We start from the raw sequence: 25973 nt of genomic DNA on the forward strand, positions 1-25973 counted from the left end.
TCACTAGTTATCTCAGAGTAGAGAGAAAGCCATTTGTAAATGAGTGCATCCATAGAATGGGGTAATTTTCCCTATTCTGTACCTAGATATTCTTCTAACAACCTTAAGCTACGTAACTTACAGATTGCATGATATTTGCTTAGGTTCCTTCTCAGTAGGTCCCTATTAATATCACCTAAATTATGCTTTGTTTTCAAGGTAAAGTGAGATAATGTATGTAAACAACTATTCATATGTGCAAGTAGTATGAACCTGAATAAAGTATTCATTCAGATTTCATACAATTCAAAAAGTCGAGATTTAATGTAGGAAAGTTTGTTAATAAACTTTTCTTTCCTGAATGATATCCAAATGGCACTTTAATTAATTTTTTCTTCTTTAATTCTTGGTTAACTCTAAAAATAGTCATTCTATAGAGTGTATCTTACTAGCATATCAATGTAGTTCAACACTGGATTATATACAGGTAGTTATTTTGCCCTTTCTTACATGTAGGATCATATATGATGTGCATACAAAATGCCATATCAAATGCTCAGGATCAGTCCTGCTGCTGTTCGCTGAATGTTAAAAGTGGATAATAACATTGCCAACAACCCAGAAATGAAGATTACACAATTTCTCCTAAAATTAAGCTTGATAAATGGGAATTTATACTTTTGGCTCGTGTTTTCTCTCTCTCTCTCTTACATTTTGACTCTATCTGTGAGCCCTCTGGATCAGCAGTAGTATAACAAAGGCTGCTGATATTTACATGTAGTTTCTTTCTATCTTATTATTGTTTCTCCTCTGAATTGGGTACAGTTTTGTGGATATAAGCATGAGATATAAGATTTTCACCCTCTGTGTCCACTTTAGTATGTATTTTACATATATCTTCTACAGACTTCCGTATCTCTCTTCTTTCAAGTTTGCTAATTCCATTCATTGAGCAACTAGCCAAGACTTTCAGCAAAGTACAAAAGTCCATGTGTAACCACATACCTCAGACAACCTCTCTACACAAAGTCAACAACAACTGTCCGTTATGAGAACTGTCCTTCAGCACCTTCTTCTTCTTTTTTTTCTCTTTATGGTCATTCATGTATGAGGCTGTTGTGCCACTGTATTCTATGTCTGGTACCAATGCTTAGTACCAACTTGTCCACCGATCCATCCATAAACAAAGCCTGAATATTTTCCTTCTCTTCCAGTAACTTATCAGAACCTTCAGAGAGGCCATGAATGTGAATTAATGGAGACACATCTATAAGACATTGATAAATGTCATGGGATTCTGGGACAACTTTTCACAAACTTAATTTGGGCTTACATGGACTTTGTACTTTATCTTTCCTACCGTAATGGTTTCAACCTCACAGATACGCTAACATGAAAATTTTCCCAGCTCATAAGTGTGATATAACCAATTATATACTTAGGCCTCTGCAGACTAGCCACGGGTAAAAAATCATTGTGCTCGCTGTGAGATAAAATTTGTCCATCATTCCATTAGTCATCTCGCCCCAATAATCTCAAACTTTAATCAAAAAAGAACATGATGGAATATTTGGTTGCCTATTATCAGTGTGAGATGATATCTCATTTCCAATAGTCCTCAAGGAATTTGGGTATTCTCCTTTCCTCAGTGAAAAAGTACATTTATAAGTGGACACTTTTGATTTTGTAAGTACATTTTAAGCCTGTGAAGTTCCTAAGGTTTTTCTTAGTGGAGCTTGCAAAACCCAATCTACCCTCTGGGAGTGCCAAGAAAGGTGCCAAGTCTCTGAGCTCTGGGTGCCAGACAAGCTTATGAGTGCTGGGCACTGCTGGAACTGGGATATAGAGAGAGTGCCTTTTGTAGGACTGTAATATATTTCCATGTGGGGCTCAGGTGGGGACAGCTCCAGGCTGCCCTTTTGAGATGAAGGTTGGGTGGCCAGCCATCACTAGATGGCTAGCCCTGTGCTGCCTTGATTGGTATACACATGACCAAGGCTAAGGAGAAGAGATAGGAGATGTTCCCTCATCTGGAAGCCTGCTACATACTGTCTGGGCCTCTGGTTATGTCCCTGTTGTCCCAGTGAAGAACAGAGAACGTGCCCAGTGGCTATACTGGAGGAAGTTGTGCACTGCTGGAACTGAGCACTGAAGAAACACACAGCGTCAAGCAATGGAAAAATAGCATGTTCTGTGGGAGTCTGGCCAACAAAGCACACAGAAACCAGGAAGAGAAAGCTCCTCCCTCTAGTGTTCTTCCACTGCCTTCCACTGACACATCTTAATATCGTGTCAGCTGACAAAAGACAAGTATGTACAGAGTCTCAACACCATCATCATAGAACAGGCAAAAAGGAATTTGGAGCTGAGAGATGGTAAATCAATAATGAGCCAGTCACCTTTACGGGTGAATATGGATCATTCCTGCAGACCCAACTCTGAAGCCTTATCAAGTACATCTCATGATAGTCCATCCAGGAAAATAAGGAGGGAACCATTAATCCATTGGATCTCATTTACCATTGGTCAGTATTTATCTTATGCGTTGTTCATTCCCCCATACTTCCTCACATGTATGGATACCAAGTGAATACCTGAGAATGTGTCAGGCCTCAGTGTCAGCCCTGGGGCAAGAAGCAGGAGGAGCACAGTGCAGGCCTAAGGCAAGAGGTTACCATGTTCTCCCTTTGTGGAGCCAGCCAATGAGTGATGCGTCTGTTTGTTGCAACCATGACTGGACAATAAGCCCACAAGATTTGGAGTGGTACACTTCAAGTGAAGCTGATTCATGACATAACTCAAACCCTGGTGTTCTCACCGGGAGAGGCTGTAGGTTGACAGAAGGCTGGTGCCTCCAAGTAAGGTTTGACACATGTCTCCTGTCGAACTGAAAACTCACCTTTGTTCTTTACTGGTGCAAACTTTACTTCCCCACTTAATTCCATAAATCGATTAGGGTGGCTTAGTTATCAACTTCTATTTCTTCACTTTTTTTTAAAACTCTCAGAAGAGAAATGCTTCAGAAAAGGTTTCCATGAGCCATGTGTTTTAGAAAAGATGCAGGTAGCTCCAGGACAATGGGGAAGTTCAATAAGCATGTAAAGCACATAGACGTGTTCTTAGAGAGGGCTGCTGAGAGCAACTCCTTTTATAAGGAATATTTGTCATTATGAAATTCAGTACTTTTTACATTAAAATTATAATATTCACAATAGATTAAAAAAGGAATAAAGGAAGGGAAGAAATGGAGGAGGAGTTCGGGCAGGAATTTGAACAGGAGAAAGAAAAACAGGAAGAGGATAATGCATTTTATTTAATCTTTTACCTAAATTTTCTTAGGTGACTTTGCCTTTTACCTATATTTAGCCCTTCTAAGGGGAGAGTTGTCACTGCCTTGCTTCCTGAAATTACAAAACAGAACAAAACACCAGTTATGTGTGTGTTTGTGTGTGTGTGTGTGTGTGTGTGTAGTTCTGGTTGCTTTTCCTCCTGGTGACCTTAAAGCCATTTCTGGATCTAGAGATCAAGGAATGTTCAACTCCAAATGATGCAGATATATGTCAAGGAATGCTGGCAGGATGTAACATAGACCTAATTGAGCCATATAATTCTGTGATGATCCTAGTCAGATGCTGGATTAAATATATCTAGGTTAAGAATTTTTATTTCTTTATTTAATGCTCTGACTATAATATGTACATATACAGAATATGGAAAATCACTTTCACAATCAAATTATAAGCCTCTTTTTTCCAGTTTTCTGCCTGACCAATGCTGGCGACTTGCTCTCACCTCTAGCAGATCTCCTTTTATATTAACCTGAGGACCAAGTGATCATTATAGGCTTATGTAAATCGGTTCATTTATTTCTTGTTACTTTGTTTCATGCTGATGATGTTTAACTAGATCTTATTTTCTATTCTGTCTTTGAAAATCATATGTCCTCCTAAATGTACCACCAGAATTATACTTTTTATTTCTAATTTTCAAAGTTGAGGGCTGAATAAGAATTGATCCTTTTGATGTCAAGGCTCTAAGATACCATAATGTTTGTGATTCTGGCTTGCTTTCTGTTTTATGAGATGAAATGCCTTCACTGGCCAATAAATGTGACGGGACTAGATATAAGACAACAAAGAAGAGGAGTCAATGATAAATCTGAAAGCTTGCGACCTACCTAAATCCACTTACATTTAAAAATAGATGTTGTGATGACAAAACAGAACCTATCATCTGTGGGCAGAATTCCACATAAGGTCTGGGATGGTCTTAGACTGAGACTATTAAGGCATACACTTATTGTTGGGGACATCGCTGGGTATAGTCCACCTTACCAGTGTCTGAGACAGGCTCTCCTCAAAGCCTGTACCTAATGTAGGAATAGGATCTCAAGAGTTAATTAAATCTATGACTGTGAGTCAGAGCCTGCTTTCTGCATTTCTTAGGTGAGCCTGTTATTGACAGACCGTGATGAAGTTAGATAGTTTTTGTTTTGTTTTGTTGCCAGGGTATTAAGTTCCTGTTAATTCTCAGGAGGATATGCCTATGCTATGAAAGAGTATGAGGGTCTATATAAGAATATGGATTCCCAACATGGTGCTGGAGCAGAGAAGTTACAGAACCTGGAGACTTTGAAGCCTTTTCACCCTTGTTCTTGGTTAAAGAACCCAGGAGCCTGGTAGGTGTCTTAGAGACTCAAAGTGAATTTCCCTAAGATTATTTTATGTTTCCTAGTGAAAATTCTGCAATTTATAGAGATCAACCTTATGCCTTTGAGAAAACTAGAGGTAAAAATGCTTCATAGTTTGTCCAGCCTAAGGGACCAAACTGCATTTGGGACAGCATTGAGAGCTGAAAAGTTTAGGGAACATATGTGGGATGGGGTACATCTTTGTATTTGCATGATGAACACAGTTGAAAAGACAATGTTGCCAACAGTAAGTCATTCCTTTAGTACCTGAGTTAGGCTCGTAGCTTGTCAGGAAGACCTCAGACATGGAATCTTAGAAATGACCATTTTTTAAAAATATTTTATTTATTTATTTGAGAGAGAGAGAGTGAGAGAGAGCACAAGCAGGGTGAGTGGCAGAAGGAGAAGCCAATCCTCCACTGAAAATGAAGCCCAATATGGGGCTTGATCCCAGGACACTGGGATCGTGACCTGAACCAAAGGCAGACAGTTAACAAGCTGAGCCATCCAGGCTCCCCTGAAATGACCATTTTGAGGAAACTTTTTAATAAGAATGGATAAAAAGTATATTATCACTTTTCTCGCTGTGAATCCCACTCCCCTGACAAAGACAGTGCCAGCTGCACTATGGGGGGTTTTCTGGCCTAGAGCTATTAAAAAGAGAGCTACCTGAGGTGTGAGTAATGCTGGCACCAAGAACATGAGCAGGATCAAGCCCAAATACCAGAGATAAGAACCTGAATTGGTCACCAGTCTGAAAGGCAGACATGGAGCAGCCAAGAGCAATGGCAGAGGATGCAAGAACAGGGAAAGAAGGGCAAGATCCATGGCAATTCTGAGCTGGGCTAATAGCAACTGCATGGAAACATGTGAGTATTTAAAGCATCTACAAATCGTAACTGTGGTATGTGCTTCTCGTCAAGGAAATACTCACCACATATGAGAGGCGAGACAAAATAGACACACGGTACTGAAGTATGTTCTTCTCATGTAGCCTCATCACTTTTCCATATGACACACCCTACATGCCAAAAATTGTCATAGTCCCTATCTTGAGTCAAGTTGAAACAAATGTCCTTCAAAATTTTGGCAGCAGAGAGTAGAGCTAGTAACTGTTCTCCCCTTCACTGCTTTCTAGTTCCACCCTTCACCCTATAATTTGTTCCTTCTGGATGCACTCCCTCTTTCTCTACCCTTGACAAGAAATACTTCTTAACTTCCCACAAAAGGATCAATGCTTGTGCCTGGCCATTCCTTTCTCACCACTTATTCTGATGTACTAGCTGGCAACTCACCACCTAGAGTATGATAGCTGGTGTCAGAGGAGTCCTTCCTCAGCTCCCTGAGGTGCTGTGCTCACTCAGACTGACTCAGGCTACAGTAATGTGCTGGTGAATAGTGTTTGGTCCTGGAGATCTCACGGTGGTTTATGGTTCTGGGAGTGGTGTTGTGTAAGATAATTTGGAGGGGGGAAGAATTAAAAGAATATAGAAAAGTACAAAGCATTGTCCTGTGTTTTTGCAATTCTTTTGGGAATTTTGGGAAGATTTAAAATACTTGTGTATTTGCTTTATGTGTTATTGGCTTCTTTAAAAACAAAAACTAAAACATTACTCTTAAATTTGGAGTTCTCTTTGACCATTACTCCATTCCCACCACACTCATTCTACTGTGATTGTTCGTGTCTGTGTGCTTGTGCCTGGATGCATAATTTTCTAGCACATGGGTCAAGAAACTTTTTCCTGTAAATGGCCAGAAAGTAAATATTTTAGACTTTTCAGGCCACATACCTGTCTCTGTCATATATGCTTTTTCTTCTCCTCTTTAAAAACACTTTTTAAAAATATTTTTAAAACTCTCACAGATTGTACAAAAACAAGGCATAGGTTGAATTTGGCTCAGCATATTAGTTTGTCAAACTCTGTGGTAGATCCATTTTATACTTTCACACACATGTACCATGAACAATAATATAAGAGGCCTCCTTTAACTACCACTACTATAGCATTTGTGATTTGAGTATGTTACCAATGACCACATTCAGGACATTATAGTTTTTCCAGATTCAATGTACCTCAACTTAGTTTACTTGATGCATAAATCTCAAAAATGATAGTTTTAATAAAAAAGGTTATCAGAACACCTCGTTGCTTCCAAGCTATCAAGTTGTTCAGAAGGATATCAAGGAATGAAGATATAGTTGAATAGTATGAAAGTATCAAGTGAATATCATGAAGAGCCCATTTAAATCTACTCTGTATTCTCCTTTATATAGAAAAAGTTATATTTTATTATCGTTTGATACCTAAAGATGAGCTATATGTAATTTACCTGGCAACTGAACTTAATCGTGTTCAGTAAATACAACTAAGAGAATTTCTGTTTATTGTTGATGTTATTTATCTACCAGGAGCATATAAATGAAAAACCTGTTTGTGATGTTTGCTCTCAATACCTCAGAAGTTGAAATATCCACCTTCCTGTTGATTGGGATCCCAGGGCTTGAGCATGTGCACATTTGGGTCTCCATCCCCATCTGTTTTATGTACCTCCTGGCCATCCTGGGCAACTGCACCATCCCCTTTGTCATCAAGACAGAGCCTTCCCTGCATGAGCCAATGTACTATTTCCTCTCCATGCTGGCCCTATCTGACCTGGGTTTGTCTTTCTCTTCTCTTCCCTCCATGCTGAGGATCTTCTTGTTCAATGCTATGGAGATTTCTGCTGATGCGTGTATTGCCCAGGAATTTTTCATCCATGGATTCACAGACATGGAATCTTCAGTGCTTCTGATCATGTCCTTTGATCGCTTTCTAGCTATTCGCACCCCCCTGAGGTATAGCTCCATTCTTACCAGCCCCAGAGTTTTGCATATCGGACTGACATTTGCTATCAAAAACATGTTACTAGCTCTTCCTCTTCCTTTCACTTTAAAAAGAGACTCAGGTACTGTAACAAACGCCTGCTCTCACACTCCTATGGCCTCCACCAGGATGTCATGAAACTGGCCTGCTCTGACAATAGGGTTAACTTTTACTATGGTCTGTTTGTTGCACTCTGAATGATGTCAGACAGCATGTTCATTGCGGTTTCCTATGTCTTCATCCTGAAGACTATATTGGGTATTGCATCCCATGGGGAGCGACTTAAAGCTCTTAATACCTGTGTGTCCCACATCTGTGCTGTGCTTATCTTCTACATGCCCATCATCACTTTGGCTACCATGCATCGCTTCACTAAGCATAAATCCCCCTTGGCTATGATTCTGATAGCTGATGCTTTCTTGTTGGTACCACCTTTGATGAACCCCATTGTGTATTGCATAAAAACTCGGCAGAATAGAGTAAAAGTCTTGGAAAAACTGAGTCTAAAGTCTAAATGATGGGGCAGACATGGAAGTCCCATTTTTTTCTACAATACATTATCTTAGGAGCAGGGCAATATTTCTTTCAAAGAGGAGATGTTTCCTTTTACTTCATAGTTCTAAAGTTACATTGATTAATTAGCCAAACAATCATTTAATCCCTAAAAGGGATCTAATATACCACAGCATGTCTGATTTTGAGGAAGAGGAGGCCTGCGTTTCAGAGAGTAGGTGGGAATCCTTTTGTTACTGTTTGGGGATTGATGGCATCTATGTTGAAGTATAACGAAGAGCGAGAAACAGAGAAGATTCTAAGGAAGAACTATGATAAGCAGCCCTAAACTGTGACTGGGGGAGCTCTGCAAGGTTCTGGAGCCATTTAGCATCTTTGTATTGGCTTTCCTTATTTGATCCTTTTTTTTTTTTTGTGATTTACATTAAGCCCTTAATATATCTAAGTTGTTTTAAATATGTTCTCTTCCTTGCTTCTCAAAGTGTAGTACACTGCTCAGCAGCATAAGCATCACCTGGAATGTAACTAGAATTGTAGAATCTCATGCCCCATTTCAAGCCTATTAAGTGAGAACCTGAATTTTACCATGACCTTAGATGGTAAGTACATTAATGTATGCATTAGGTATGCACATTAATGTTTGGGAAAGAAAACTTGTGGGGAGCAATGTGAAAGGGGAACCTAGAGAGTGTGTTTTTGGCTGAATCCAAATTGGGAGGAAATTGTAGGAGGAAATTACAGGTGACCATTGGAATTTGGCAGCATTTCTAGTAACAGCAAGGGGCTGAGTCCTTGGGGCACAATCGATGGAGACCCAGAGGCATCTTTCATATCATAAACATGTCTCTCTCAGTGACTACAAAATGAATTTCCAGAGAAAAGAGTTGTGAATTATTCAACTTTGAAAGTCTCCTCACGATAAAATACCTTGTTCAGAGTATGTGCTTGATAGATGTATATTAGTTTGAACTAAAAGAATAGTCTGAAGTTTTGCTGGGGTGGAGATTCAGGGGTCAACCTAGACTCAACTCACCTCTGCACTCTCTGCACCTCTTACCAGAAGCTGACATTGACAGGAAATGTAAGGGCTCTTTGTGAGAGACACAGAATACCATTAGGTACTGATAACTGTCAAGACACAGCACAGAATCTGTACCACTGTGGCCAAACAGACATCCAAACAACTTCCTTATCTGAGCCTCCCTGGACCCACCTGTCACTTCCTGACATTGTAAATGGAGCCATATCTGAGTACTCCAAGGACACCTTAAGTCATTCCTTCCTTCCTTCCTTCCTTCTCTCCCTCCCTCCTTCCTTCCTTCTTTCCTTCCTTCTTTCAGATTTTTATTTATTTGTCAGAGAAAAAGAGAGAGAGAATAAGCAATGGGGAGGGACTGAGGCAAAGGGAGAAGCAGGCTCCCTGCTGAGCAAGGAGCCTGATGCAGGACTCGGTCCCAGGACCCTGGGATCATGACCTGAGCTGAAGGCAGCCACGTAACTGACTGAGCCATCCTGGTGTCCCCCCAAAATTACTTTCTCTGTGTTGTGTATTATGATAGATTTCATATATACTTTGCAATTAAAAAATAATTCCTTCTTTCTGCATTGTGTGGATTACTATGTTAAGCTTTTTAAAAGCCATAAAATCCAAAAATGATCTTCAGACAAATGTGTTTAGACAAGATAGTGCTTAGATGAGTTCATATAAAAATAGAGATTTACAAGTTATCTTAAAAGTAGGAAGATACGGTAGTACGAGGTCTACATTCCCATGTGGAAACAGTAGGAACCCACTGAGAGGTCCCCACCATTATAGTCTGAGGATGGGTTTGCTCCACTTAGTGCTATTATTACCTAGTTCCTCTAGGTATTTAAGCTTATGATCCCTGTTATGAATTCTTGCTTGCTTTCTCATTCTCTCTCTTGTTCTCTTTCTTACACACACACACACACACACACACACACACACACATATTCTGGCTATAGGTCTTAAGTCTTTGTTTAGCTTTGTTTAGCAATGGAACCAGCCCAGAGACCTGAATTTTGCAATGCTTTTCCTGGTTTTCAGTTTCCACCAACTGCCCTGTATCACTGTTACATTTTGTTTGTCATTGTAAACATTCCTGCTAATATATTCCTCTATTCCCCTGTGTAAACACTTTTCCTCAAACCTGTCAGGTGATTTGCAGAAAGAACAGTGTCCCCTGACTGGCCAAGAGTGGTACTACCAACTACTGGACATTTGAAGACTGACACGATTAAGTGGTTGTGTCCCTGAACAGGAGACAGCATGAAAAAGAAAAGTTCTATGTTGTCCTGCACTAGTAAACAGATGGAGGGCAGGTTTAGTTTGTCTCCTGCTGACTTACCAAGGTCCATGCAAAAATGCTTTCAGCTGACCCCAAGTTGCAGTTTTCCTTCAATAAAATGAGGTGGTATGAGCTGAAAGAATCTTCTAGCTGTAAAGTTCTTTTTTCACACTGAGTATGCATAGAAGGTTTAAATACGGTTATTTTTAATTTCATCCAGTCTAAACAACTACCACTTATTGAATATCTCTTATGTTCAGACACCTTGATAAAGTGACTTGACTTTGGGGCACCTGGGTGGCTCAGTCAGTTAAACATCTGCCTCTGGCTCAGGTCATGGTCCAGAGTCCTGGGATAGAGCTCCCAGTCAGGTTCCCTGCTCAGTGGGGAGCCTGCTTCTCCCTCTCCTTCTGCCCCTCCCCCTGCTTGTGCTCACACTCTCTCTCTGTTAAATAAATTAATAATAAAATCTTTTTTTTTTTAAAGGGACATGATTTCATGCAGTCCTTACTGTACCTATTTTGTAAACATAAGAACAACTGCGGACAAAGTGCACAGGAAGTCATGAAGTGAGAATTCAAAACTAGGCCTGTGCGACTTCCAACCCTTTACATGACTGCACTCTCAGTAAATAAATGAGAAGCTGGAGGTGGGAAGAAAGCATAACTTTGGGAAAAGCAGGGTTTCTCAGAGACCACATTCCTGTTGGCTCAAGACCAGGCTGGCATAAGTTGTATGAATAGTAGGGAAATATTACCAATCACATATTTTTACTTATATATGCTACATACAAATACAATCCAAAAATAAAACCTATAATTCATTTGCTAATTTGGTAAAGTAGACATTAAAGCAAGATAAAAATGTTATTTCTCAATCTAACATTATGTGCGTGGAAATAGAAATAGCGAAATATTTTCTTTATAAGAGCAACAAAATACATTTTAAAACTATAGAAATAAATTTAACACAAATAATTTTATTGAAAATTTTTAAAAAGTTAATAAGTGAAACATCTATCATATATTCTTAGATGTGAATGTTTATTATCATAAATGTTGATTCTCTTATATTTAATCTATAAAAATAATGTAATTCTTGTTAGGATTCCAAGACTCTTATTGTTTTATGAGAGGGAGATCACTTTATACCCTGTTAATTAAGTCAGACTAAGAGGCTACACTTATAGATCAATGATATGTGATTATATACATGACACATGAATATCAAAATCCATGATAAGGTCTGTAAAATAATGTATATACGCATGAAGAGGGCCATCGAATATTTCTGTCTTCTGGTTTCTCTGCTGTGTAACTGTTTAACTCCTCCAGTTTCCTCAGCTGTTGGGATACAGATGTGGTGGGGAAAATTAACAAAAACAAAACAACAACAGACACACACTTGAGTGGCTGTGACAAGACCTAGATCCTGGCCTCTTTATGCCATGGATCTGTAGTGTAACAGTGGGTAGACCACTGCCATTCTCTGGAGCTTGTAAGCTTTCCTTAATATACACATGTACACTTGCAAGGACAGGGAGGGCATCCATGTACATGAGCTTATGTGTGCCTGAGTGACCATTTCAGGCACAGTGAGCTGAGTTCTTGTCATGGAAACCTTTGTACTAGGTAGCCTTGAGCCACCAAATGTGGAGGGGCACCTCCTCATTGAGCACAAGCCACCTTCTTGGGCTGTAACCTCTTGAGTATTCTCTCTCTAATCTCCTTCATCTTGACACTGTAGATAATAGGGTTTATCAGTGGAGGAAGCAGGAAGTGGACATAGGAGAGTAGAGTATGGGCAGGCTGAGGTACTGGCTCCCTGAGACGGTCAATGAGGGCCAGGAGGATCATGGGCACATAGAAGAGGAGCACAGCAGAGAGGTGGGCTGCACAGGTTTGACCAGCCTTCCAGCGATCCTCGCTGGATCCCAAACCTTGCAACACCCTGCCAATTAGGCCATAGGAGAAGAAAATAAGCAGAGGATCTAATCCCATGGCTGACAGAACCACAAATAGGCTGTAGACTGCACTCCAAGCTCCTGGGCAAGCCAAATGGACTATATCTGGGTGCAAGCAGTAAGAATGGGTCAGAACCTGTGGGTGGCAGTAGGGCATGTGGGCTAGGAGGAATGGCAGGGGCAGGTGGAGACCCAGGCATCGGAAAGCGATAGCCAGGCCAATCTTGCTAACGACATCGCTGGTGAGGAGATTTGGATAGTGGAGAGGGCGGCAGATGGCTAGTGCTCGATCTAAGGCCATGGCGAGCAAAACGGAGGACTCCATGACAGAAAAGACATGGACAAAGAACATCTGTAGGAGGCAAGCTGATGCAGGGACAGCATGGACACCAGCAAAGGCAAGACCCAGCAGGGTGGGCATCAGGGCTGTGGCCAAGCCAACGTCAGACACACTCAGCAGGAAGAGGAAGAAGTACATTGGGCGGTGCAAGGTGGGATCCAGGGCAATGACCCAGAGGATAGTACCGTTGCCCAGGGCAGAGAGAAGGTAGATGGTAATGAGTGGTATCGTCCACCAGGAGGGTACAGCTGACAGACCTGGCATGCCCACCAACAAGAAGGTGGGGGCCATTGAAGTGTTATTAAGGGCTGTCTGGTTGGGGAATGTTGACATAGTTCTGGATCCACTTTGAACTCTGGAATCTGGAAAGTGATTGGAAAGATTTAATTAATATTTTGACACATTTGCATGATACTATCTAAAACAGTCTGCCTCTTCCTTCCCCAGGCCCCAGCAAACACATGCTTTTATGTTCCCTCCCTTCCCTGCATACACATACATTCTAATATCTATACCATACTCATCTCTTACCTTGGCAGTTTTTCTAAAGCTGTCCTTAAATCTGTTTCTCTCAGTAGACTGTTTCCCAACTTTCCTTTAACCCTGCCTTTTCTTGTAGCTTTTCCCTAATTCATGTTCTGTCATCAATGGCAAACACCTGCAAGGGGGTCTGTACTCCTATAAATACCTTTTTGGCTCCCCTCAACTCTAGACATTCTGACTTCTGTGCTGCCTTAACACACTCACATTTCAGTGGACTTTCGTGCTCTCATTAAAGTCATCTTTAATGTTGGGAGCCATGAGGCCTGGTTGAGGGCATTGCCCCACCTAAGTTTTGAACTGTTAAAGGCCTAATCCTGCCAAGGGCCAGATAGCCCCACAGATAAACATGGTCTGATAGTCTCTTGCCTTTTTCTCTAATCCCCGTTATCTCTCTCAAAATAAGAGCCCCTTCCTCATCTACTGCAAACATCTCTCAGTCTTGTGGGCCAGAGCAGCTTCAAGGAGGTAAATTATTCTGTACCTAGGACAATGGAGAACTTTAGATGTGTACCGCAGTAGACGGTTTCCTCCCTAGGTTGTTGTTTGTCCAAGGCTTTCACAGCCGAGCCATTGATAGACACCCTGCCTCCTGCAAAGGTAACGCCTTCTCATTCCTACTTCTCTTCTATATACTTAGTTTCTCCAGATAGCTCCTCGTTTTCTATTAACCTATATCTCATTTTCCTGCAGACCCCAGAATAAGTTACCAAAAAGCACATATCTGTGCTACCTCCCATGGCTTTCAAGAAGCAAGACCCTGTTCCCCCATCCCTGGCTCCAGTCTATACCATCATAGTTTAACCAGAATAACATGTGCTGAACAAAGAGAAATTGTCTGATGAGTGCTTGAGTCCTTTGATGTCCTTTGCACAAAGGTAACCCCCTACCCCAAGTAAACTGCCTATATAAGAAGCTCTAAAATCAGAATAAAATGGAGATGCCTGACTACTGACCAGAACTCTCTGTGTGGCTCTCTCATTCTTCTTGCCAACCCCGCCCTTCCTTCAGGGACACCTGGACCTGCCGAGGCTGGACCCCGGCACTTTAATTACTCCTTTAGTACTAAATCAAGGGGCACTCATATTTTCTAAACTAATGTATTTCTCAATGAGCTTTGGCTGTTATAAATCCAGTTTCTCCTTTTTTTTTTTTTTTTAATTCGACCTCTCAGAAGTTAACTGCTCAGTTCACCTTGCTGTGTCCTATCCAAGGTATATCCTGGCATTTTTGAAGGATCTTTATTTGGGTCTCTTCTTTTTCTTCAGTGGTCTTATCTACACTCATGACTCTACCTGAACTCTGTAGGCTGATGAATCACAAATATAACCCCTTAAATCATTCTATGTTCTCCTTACCCTGGAAATCTCTACCCTTACATCCCATTTATTTTTATTTTATTTTATTTTATTTTATTTTATTTTATTTTAGAGAGAGAGCACATCTGGGGAGGGAGAGAGGAAGAGGGATGGACAGAGGGAAAGGGAGAAGCAGACGCCCTGCTGAGCAGGGAGCCCTAAGTGGGGCTCTATCCCAGGACCCTGGGATCATGATCTGAGCCAAAGGAAGATGCTTAACCAACTGAGCCACTCAGGTGCCCCTGTCCCATTTATTTTAAACTCAAATAAACCAAAACAGATCTTCACAAATGAATCTTAAAACCTCTTCCAGTTTCCTCAGGAGACAGTGGTAAGGAAATTGCAACAATGACAAAAGAATAAAAGAAAAAAGGGAACATATCTTGATTTTCTAAGTCAGTTGGTGATACTGCCACTCCCCAATTTCCCAAAATAAAAGCCCCACAATTAACCTCACTTCACATATAATGTCCAAATATTTTTTCTAATTTCAACAAGAAGGACTGAGCACACAGTTACAGTCTTATCTCCTTCCTTCAGTCAAATGCCCCCAGAAGTTAGAACTGAAATTCCAGACAAAGGACCACGAAATTGTGATGTGGGAAAAAGAAAAACAAAAACATGCTAAGTTATGTTCCTAGGGGAATAATATGAATTAAATTAATATAATGTATAATTATAATAATTATAATACATAAATATAATTATAATTATATTTAATTAAATTAATAATTAAATAAAATTTATAAATCAAGTAATTTTAATAATCTTAACATTTTAATATTAATTTAATATTTAATTCAATTAATTAATATTAATAGTGATTTGATTGATATAAATTTGATTAATATTAATTTAATTCAACAATTTAACATTTAATAATTATATTAATAATTTAATATTAAATAATTTTAATAAATTGATTAAAATTAACAAATTAATACAAATTAATGATATCTAAATTGTATTATATAAATTATATGAATTATGTGAATTATATATTTTATATATTTTATATATTTATATAAATATACATAATTATATAGACATAAATGATTTATAATAATATATTATATATATTAAACATATATTATATATTATATATATAATATAAATACCAGTGAACAATCTGAAAATAAAATTAAGAAAATTTTATTCACAATAACATCAAAAATTTTAAAATGGGAATAAATTTAGCAAATAATATACTGTTGTACACTGAAAACTATGAAACAATGCTGAGAGAAATTAAAGAACCTCCAAAATAGAAAGACATTCTGTATTTATGGATTGGAAGACTCGATATAGTCAATATAGTTAAAATATTTATAAATATGGAATATTTAGGTATCTCTCAATTATCTCCCAAATTACCTATAGTTTCAACAATACCCCTAACAAAGGGCCAGAGGTTTTTTTTTTGTAAAAACTGCTAAGCTTATCTTAAAATTTATATGGAAATGGTATGAAATTAGAGGAGCCAAAATTATTTGGGAAGAGAAAAAACAAAGTTGGGAAAGTTACACTACCTAACTTCAAAATTTATACTCAAGACAGGACGTAAAGACAAACATACAGACCTATGGAATAGAATAGAGAGCCTGGAAGTGAGCTCATGTATATATGTCTACTGATCTTCAATGAAGATGTCGAGAATATGCAATGGAGAGGAAGATCTCCTTAAAAATTCGTGTTGGCAGAACTGATATCCATATGCAAAATAATTAAATTGTGCTTGAATCTTAAACCATACATAAAAATCAATTAAAAATGGCTTAAAGATTTAAACATAAAACCTGAAACTGTGGAAGAAAACATAAGGGAAAAGCTTTATGACATTGGAATTGGCAGGAATTTCCTTTTATTTTTTAAGATTTGTTTGCTTATTTTAGAGAGTGAGTGCATGAGCAGAGGGAGAGGCAGAGGGAGAAGTGGGAGAGAGAGAAGGGTAGCAGACTCCCTGCTGAGTGGGAAGCCCACTGTGGGACTGGGTCTCAGGACCCTAAGATCATAACCTGAGCAGAAACCAAGAGTCTTACTTAACAACTGAGCCACCCAGGCACCCCTTGCAGTAATTTCTTCTATATAACATCAAAAGCACAAATAGCAAAAGCAAAATTAGACAAATGAAACTACATCAAACTTAAAACTTCTGCATAGCAAAAGACAGTCAACAGAGTGAGAAGTCAGCCTAAATAATAGGAGAAAATGTTTGCAGACTGTATCTGATAAGGGTTTAATATCTAAAATACATAAGAAACTCCTACAACTTAATTACAAAAAAAACAAATCAATTTTTAAAAGACAAAAGAACTGAACAGACATTTTTCTAAAGAATACATGGAAATGGCAAACAGGTATATAGAAAGATGCTCAATATCACTAATCATCAGGGAAATGCAAATTAAAACCATAATTAGAGATCACTTCACACCTGTTAGGATGGCTGTTAGAAAAAAAATAATAATGATGAGTTGGTCACAATAGAGTAATTGGAACCCTTATAACTTCGTATGCCTAGTTATGTAAAACGGTGCAGCCAGTATAGAAAATGGTATGGTCCTTCCTCAAAAAAATTAAAAACAGGATTATCATATGATCCAACCCTCCTGCTTTTGCTTGTATATTCAAAAGAATTGAAATCAGAATCTTAAAGAATATCTGCTCTCCTGTCTGCACTGCAGCATTCTTCACAATAGCTAATCTATGGAAATGACCTAAAGGTCCATCAGTAGATGGATGAATGGATAAAGAAAAAGTGGTGTATACATACAACAGAATATTATTCTGCCTTAAAAATGCAGGAAATCCTGCCATATGCTGCAATGGGGATGGATCTGGAGTACTTTATGCTGAGTGAAATAAGCCTTGTTGTTACAGAAGGACCAATCCTGCATGATTCACTTGTATGAAGTAGAGTCAAACTTACAGAAGGAGAGAAGAAAATGGTGGCTTCCAGAATCTGAGGTGGAGGGAGACCAGGAATGAATGTTCAATGAATATAAAGTTTCAGTTATGTAAGATGAATAAATTCTAGAGATCTTCTATACAACATTGTGTCTGTAGTTAACAACTTAAAATTTTGTCAAGAGGTTAGATCTCATGTTAAGTGTTCTATCAATAACAACAAAAAGAATCACAACAACAACAACAAAATCTCATAACAATGGTACCATATAGGGTTGAATAATAAGGGAAAGAATGGGACAGAGTGTCCCAGATGTTGTCTGGGGGACAACATTTGTCTGGGGATGTTGTCCCAGGAACAACATTTGCCACTTCTATTACTGAAAAGTTTAAATTTGGAATATTTAAGGAACTACAAATAAGACAGAGATGGGCAATCTGATGTAAAAATCTAGCAAAATATGAGATGTTATTTTATATAGGAATATATATTGAGGGTGCTTGGGTGGCTCAGTTGGTTGAGTCTGCCTTCAGCTCAGGTCATGATTCCAGTGGCTCTCTGCACAGTGGGGTTCCGCTTCTCCCTCTCCCTCTGCTCCTCCCCCTGCTTGTGCTCTCCTTGTGCACTCTCTTTCTCAAATAAATTTTTAAAAAAATCTTACCCCCCCCAAAAATGGAATCCATTTAAATACTAAAGAAATGTATAATTCTCTTAGTAGTTACTAAGAGAATACATATTTACAAAATGATGAAACATTTTTTACCTGTTGTGTGGGATAAAATCATAAAATTTGATAAAATTATATGCTAGAAAAGATATTAAAAGACTGATCTTAACCAAGGCTGTCAACGATAAAATTTTATACCTCTTTTGGGAGCAATTTGGTACATTTTATCAAAATAAAAAATTTACTTAACCTACAATTCTAGTTCTTGATCTTTCTATCAGAGAGAAAGACCCATATGCATGAAGAGACAAAGTAGTTTTTGTTTGCAAGAGGAGAACATAAGTAGAATAGAGTTCTTTGTAATTCTCATATTAATTCTGATAACTAATTAATCAGAGAAATGGTCATGGTGCATAGTAGTTTTAATGGTTAAGAGTGAAAATATATTGTTGAGTTAAAACATATGCATAGTGATTTATCCATTATGGTATCATCTATGTTTTAAAAGGGCCCTAATGCTATCCCCCAGATAGCTACATTTGTATATAAGTGCCTAGAAGTCCTGGACAGATTTGCATTACTTGATTTGATTAAAGAAGTAATGGGGGGAGCAAGGGGACTAATACTTAATTGAAGATAAGATTCAAAGATGACTTTGGCCTTAACCCCAACACTTTATTTTTTCTTGGAAAGGTATATTTTCATACCAAATGAGTAACTATAAATTACTTAGTATAACTCCATTGTCTCATCTCAAACTTTTCTTCTGTAACCACTTTTACTCATAAACAGTGTTTTGGGTTTTGCTAAGGTTTCCTGCTGCCAGTTCTTCTGCCTTCCAAACCTTCCTCCACATAGATGTCACAGTGCTATTTCTAATTTGCAGTCTGGTAATGTGGCTGTGGCTTCTTTCCTTTAAGCCCTCTGATTTTGCACTGCTTTAAAATAAAGACCACACCTTTTTTTTGTCATAGAAACATCTTCACTATCTGGCCCCAAACAACCTTTACTGCTTAACTCATTTCTGTTCTACTTCTACACATGCATTTAGCCTTCCAGGGCTATTATAATTCCTCAGATATACCGTTAATTTTCACAGGTACAAAAAAAATACATTTTGTAAGTAGAATGTCCTCCTCTCTCATATATATCAAGTTCCAACTTAGACATTGCCCCTCTTTTCCCTGAACCCTGCTGACCGCCTTTTCTCAACAGGCTCTGGGCTAGATTATTTACCCTCTCTTATCACAGGGTAGCACATTCTCTAATATAGTCCTTAATTATTCTCAATTACTAATACTTCTTTCTATGCCTTCTTCAATGGAACAAATAAAGAGATGGTTCTTTATTTCATTCATTGTTGTGAATCCAGTTCTTGGTTTATATTAAACTACACATAAATATACTCCATAAACCTTTTATACTTCCATTTTACACATTTGCAATTCTTTTTATCTAAAGTTTCTCCTGGATTTGTTCCCTCTTTCTGAAATGCCCACTTAGTTTTATTCTTCTATAAACTGTCACCTTTCTCAAAATCTTCCCATCCACCCCTCATGTACGTACTCCTCATATTAGTTTCTCCAAAATATTATTCTTTTCTTCAGTGGTGTCCTTTCTTCTCAATGTGCTTCTAGTCCCCACCCTCTTGGAGTCTCTACCTCTGCCTGAAGGAACCCCTAGATGGAGCCGCTTCTGACTGGCTAGGCTTGCAATGTGGAGCACAGACGTGGCTCCTGAATCCTACCCATTTCACAGAACATTCCTGCTCATGAGAAACAAGCTAGGCAAGGTAGGTAGTGGATAGACTTGATAGAAGGCAAAGCAGGAAGAAGTTTGGGACAGATGTGTTTTGGAAAAAACCTCTGAGGCTTTTATGGGAATATTTAAAGCTCCGCATGGGACCTTCATATTTGACAGGTTTACTCCTTCCCAGAATTTTGAAAGTGCTCTCATATACACCTAACAAGCATACAAGAAGCACCTGTGCTTTCTGCCATTTACACTATTCAAACACAAAAAGGTGCTTACATTTGGTAGTCGATGTGTATTCCCACACATAACACAGACATATACGCACACACTCACACACATGCACATCCACGCAAACACACACTTATTCACTTTGATACCAGAAACACTCATGTAAAGAAGGTTTATATTCACTGACAGAAATATTTTCGAGGCCAATGCATATCTAACTAACAGGTATTCAAATAAAAATGTAACTTACACATATATTCAAGGGGGCAGAAATGTGTACAGGCTCATTCCCTGAGATAGAAGCACTTCTGAATACCTCCTGATAGAAATGCGTGTCTCAGGGAAAAGGCGTGTGGAAGCAGAAGTGCCTGTAGGTGCGTGTATGTTGTCATCTATGCACTCATCTCCAGAAACTGTGGATGCCAAATGCTCTTCACCAATCTTTTGCCACCACACCCAATCAAAGACAGGTAAATTTAAAGATTCAGTCATTCTCCAAAACACACATATGCAGAATATGAGTAACCTTTCTCTCCTCACAGACACATATATTCACCAGAAGTTCACAAACGTCCCTTCAATACGCAGCCACATGCCTCCATCATGCATATATATATATACATATATATATATATATATGGTGTGTATGTGTGTGTGTGTATATATATACATCTATATGTATCAGAAATATATATCATATATTTCATATATATATATATATCAGAAACGCAGAGAACCGTAAACATACATCTTGAGTCCCATCTCACATCACTCAATTAGGCAACTTTATTTTACTTCAAATATCTGATATATTGCTACAAAGATAAGTAAGCTCCCTTTTTCTCAAACGGAAATCTTGCTCTCTATAGATTTAATTCTATGACTCAAACCTTAAAGTGCAGGCATTGTCACCAAAACATGTGTATAAATACCGAATGCTGTTTTTGGGGAGAGAAGAAAGGTTTTATTCATTTCCAGATTCATTCCCTTCCATCTGAAAGACAGATGGAAATAGGATATTTGGTTATAGGGCAGATTTCATGCTGATGTCATGGAGAGATCTGAGCAGCCACATAGAGATAAGAGTATTATGGGCAAATTTGCTCACTTTACATATGTGTCCTACATCTAGTCCTGGCAATTGGAGCCCTCACCATAATTCTCCCTGCTATTTACCAGCATTGAAGACTGTATGTCAGATAGAGTCTGTGGTTGCTGATGAATGCTGCAGTATTTGGATGGCTTCAAGAAGTGGCCAATGTGTGATGATTTAGAACATCAGCTCTCTAGCAGTTGGCCCCTAGGGGATAAAATAGAGTAGGAAGAAATGGCTAAGAGAGTGGATTTGTCTCCAAGGCAATAATTGCCCTCCATATCCTGAGAGGCCCCCTGGGGGCCTCTGGACGTACTGAAGGAGATCTCTTTAGTGCTGAGCACCAAGCAATCCACTGGAAACTGGTGGTATATCCCATGGATAACCATTTAACAAACTATGAGATCAAATCAGGTACATTATTGAATATTGATATGCTAAGAGATCTATGCACATCAGGAGCACAAGGAAAACAAACATAGATGTGGGAGGGAGGAATAAAACAATCTAGGGAAGAGGAATGATTAGACAAGTTGGCCTAAATTTAGAAAATAACCTCCCATGTTCTTAGTCTCAAATCTTGGTGGATAGTTGGAATATAAGGCAACGATCAGTTCTCCTGATCCCTATAGCCAGGTGATTGCTCAGGCTGTGTCTTTACTGGACAGATAGAGCTTTGCCCTGAAGAATCTGGAAACAAAAGACCTTGGCAGGTTATTATTGGGCAAGGTAAGCAAAAAACCAAGCCATATGTGGGGGACAGAAGATACCACCACTGAATTTTTGAGGTTCCCCAAATTCCCACATCTGGAGGTTTGGTCACTAGTAAACTTAAATAAAACTTCGCTATGCAGTTTGGTCAGCAACGTCTGTTCCATATGACCTCCTCATTCTAAAGTATGATGTTAAATATTCAGTCCCAATTCCAAATAGACCGCATGCTTGGTCATGTCCTTGACTTTGCACCGACAGTTACCAGTCCCTTCTCTCCAGTTTTCCATTTCAGGAAATGACTTTCCCTTACTAGAACTCAGATGCTACCAGCTCCCACAGGCCTTCTATTGTATTGCTCCCTGCCAGTGAATCACTCTTTCTTCTACTACTCTGTGCACCCCTCTCACATCAGCAAGTGCACTACCGGAACTCTTCCCATGCCTTTCTACTGCTCTGTGAGCTAACTGAAGACAAGTACTATCTTTTGCATTTTCATCCCTGTGATAACATCTTTCCATTAGACATGAAATCAGTTTGTTGAATTCCATGAATGTTTTAAAGAGTCATCTTAGATAAAAATGTGCTTCACTGCCCAGATTCTGAGCCCCATATTTCCCTCCCTTCTACAGAGGGCACCATGATTTTCTGATCTCTCCACCTGTTCCATCCCAATCCTTTAGCCCCAGTCTACCTTCCAGCTCTTCAAAAATTGAAGAAACTTTCTGAGGATGGTCAAATTCTTTGCCCTATTTCCTTTCTATCCTTTCAGGCTCAGAGACAGAAACTGCCACGCCTATTTCTCCCTCCTCTTTCCTCTCTTTCTTGTTTTACCTGTGCACTTTGTGCACTCCTCATTTATTTTATCACTCTCACCCTGAGTCTTATTGTCCCTCCCCAAACCTGCTTCTCCCTTTTTGCAGTTCACTCACCACACTTGGTTCTCCCAGTGACCCTCACACACTTTGGGGTTCTAGTAGACTGACTCGGGTGTACTCTTTATGCAACTCTTGTTGTAGCCCATCTGGGTGAGTGGGTGGGGTGTGGGTTACAAGAAAGGTGAGCACAGGTGTCCAACCTCTTATTGTCTGAACTCCATGGGGAGCCTCAGTGAGAATGCTGTGGTTAGTTAAGGGCCAGTTGTTCTGCCCAGAGGAAGTACCATGATGACCTTTGAACTGCAGTGGGAATGGAAGAGTCCCACCATCCCTAACATCCAGTCCTGTCCTCATAGCCTGTGAAGCAGGCTCCCCTCTACCCCATACTAATCCTGGGCATCTCATCCTGATATGTCCTGGTGTTGTGTCTCATTCTGGCCTGTCTGCTCTTTGACCATTACCACAACCTCTCCCCAGCCTTTTTTTCAGAGAGCAGATAATGAGCCCCAGAGAATTCCCCAGGCTCAGTCCACAGGGACGCTTTCTGGTTTTGTTGCTTGTTTCTGTTTTGACTAATTGCCCTTAGCTCAGTGGGGTACCACATGGTGCTAATGGCTCTAAGGTCACAGGTTCTATCTCTGCAGAGCTCATTTATTCATTTTGATTTGCATCCTCAGGCTAAGACCTAAATCAATTCAAAGACTACCAGGGCTAGAGAATGGTCTCTTATCTTTGTTACAGTTTCATCCCCATCCCTGGCCACATGCACACTGCTATCCATAAAGTCAACTCTCTCTGAAATACAACAGCTAGCTGACTGGACCCCCTCATTCCTCTGGCCCAGTCATTTTGGCTCACCCTCTTTCTCTCTCTTTCCTTCTCTCTTTCTATTCTGTACTTTGCATTTTCTCATTCTCCCTGCCATTTCTTGTTCTTTATAGATGCCCTGTTTTCTGATCAGATATCACCAGGCAACCTGCTCCCCATGCCAGCTTGTAGCTTTTCCTTCACACCCTGGACATAATCAGCTCAAATCTCCATAAATGCTCATTGTGTGCCATGCTGTCCACTGCTCCTCCCCTCCTGGAGAACTTTCAGGGTGCTTTTGTTCCTGTAATCCCTGCAGCAGACCTGGGTAACAAGATCCCAGCTCGTGGGTTTACCCAGCTCATCCCTGTTACTTCTACTCCCTTTCAGGAGATGCTGCCTTAATCTCTCTATCCCCAGGGCATAGCTATACTTCTCTTGGACTCAGGTTACCCTCCTCAGAACTCCTTCCAGCAATTCCAGCAGGTGTGATCTGTTGGACCTAAAGCTGCCCTCAAACTCGGCAGCCGAAGTTTAACCCCATGGTGAATGGATCTGAGGACATGGACAAAGTCAGTCTTAGCACCTCAAACACCAGCAATTCCATAACCAGGTCCTGTTTCAGGCTCCTGATTGGTTCAGTGAATGATTTTATATCCTTCTGTCATCCTGGGATCCAGGGCTGCCTCTTCTCTGACCTCTAAATCTTGGAAGGGCCTCATATCTATCTGTACTCTGGTTTCCCGGATCTTCAGGATAGCTATTTATTCATGTGATAAATGAACAGATGGCTTACTAGGCTGGAGGAAGGGACAGAATTAAACCATCCTTGGGTCCCTCCTTTTCTTAGATCAACATATGTGTCATTCGATTTTATGTTTTAGGAGCCCACAGTATGGTGCTGTGTCTTTCCGATTTAGACCGTCTTGGTAAAAATCTTCACTTTGCCTCTTTCTAGCTCTAAGGCTGTGGACAAACTACATCACACATCTCTGGGCTTCGATTTCCTCATCAAGAAAAAGAATTGGGATGAAATGTGAGTGAGGTGTCCAGTTAAAGATAGCTGGGATATAGTGGGAGATAAGTGGGAGATACTGGGAGATAGTTTAAACAAGTGATGGAGATTAAGGAGTGCACTTGCTCTGATGAACACTGGGTGTTGTTTGTAAATGTTGAATCACTATATTGTACATTTGAAACTAATATTACACTGTGTGTTAACTAATTGGAATTTAAATAAAAATCTGAAAAAAAGATTCAGCAAATACCATTTTTGCTCACTGTCAATGTTGCCTCAGAAATGTAGCAATTAGAACAATAATCTATGCTAAATTTCATGACAAATTCTCAGATTTTATATCCACCAGTACAAGCTCACTACACGGCAAATATTTAACATTTGCTGGGAGGGAAAAAGTAAGCAAATGCTATCCTAGTGGTTGTAGGGGCCAACAGCAGGCTGCCAAAATGTACCACAATGGCATCCTGGATATTTTGAAGTGAAACTACCTGGGTAACAGCCAATGCAGGGACACTCCGACAGTTTTCTGTCACTCCTGAAAGCAGGAAATACATTTCCCATATGAAGAACACCCTCCCTGTACTAAGTAACAGGACATCCCTATCACCAAAGATAGAAACTTTAAAGCTGAGAAAGCTTCAAAAATAAACCTTGCTACTTTTTTACTACTAATACATAAAGTAAATTTCACTTACTGAAAATTTCACTTCCTTAAACTCCAAAATGTCTGTTTTGTTTATTCTGCCAACTTCTCACACATTTATTTTCTCTTTGTATGAAATGTATAAAAACTGCCTGCCCTGATCATTTGTTTGGATCTCAATTTCATTATTAGGCCTGTGTGCTCTTAATAAAATGTAGGTTTTTTTTCTTCTGTCAATCTGTTTCATGTAAATTTAACTCTTAAGTCTAGCAGGAAGAACCTTGGACAAAGGAAAATTTGTTCCTCCCCTTCATAATCTATCTAAGTAACCTCATTGTTCCCAAATAAGCTAGTATTCCCAAAAATATATGTGACAATGGAATTCAACATTTTTGCTAGGAAAAGAACATGTCTACAGCCCAAGTGAGTGGACTAATAGAAAAAAACAAACCAGACTCAGTCTGTAGGCTCTCTAACTCATTGGCTGTTGACTGGCTGTCGCTTTCCTGTCTTAGAAGCTGCTCTTATGGGTATCATGCTTAGCGAAATAAGTCAATCGGAGAAAGACAACTATCATATGATCTCCCTGATATGAGGGAGAGGAGATGCAACATGGGGGGTTGAGGGGGTAGGAGAAGAGTAAATGAAACAAGATGGGATTGGGAGGGAGACAAACCATAAGTGACTCTTAATCTCACAAAACAAA

At 39.4% G+C, this 25973-nt stretch overlaps 1 protein-coding gene and 1 pseudogene across 1 annotated transcript; one reads left to right on the top strand and one right to left on the bottom strand.

Moving 5' to 3' along the window:
- The first annotated feature begins 7107 nt into the window (after positions 1-7107).
- On the top strand, positions 7108-8051 carry LOC125079989 (olfactory receptor 51A7-like; annotated as a pseudogene).
- Positions 8052-12022: 3971 nt separating this feature from the next.
- Positions 12023-12991, bottom strand: LOC125110300 (olfactory receptor 51S1). Its single transcript, XM_047747417.1, has one exon. It carries the CDS (start codon positions 12989-12991, stop codon positions 12023-12025), a length of 969 nt encoding a protein of 322 aa, XP_047603373.1.
- Between the last annotated feature and the right edge of the window lie 12982 nt (positions 12992-25973).

Source organism: Lutra lutra, chromosome 10 (genome assembly GCF_902655055.1).
Source record: "Lutra lutra chromosome 10, mLutLut1.2, whole genome shotgun sequence".
Taxonomy (NCBI): Eukaryota; Metazoa; Chordata; class Mammalia; order Carnivora; family Mustelidae; genus Lutra; species Lutra lutra.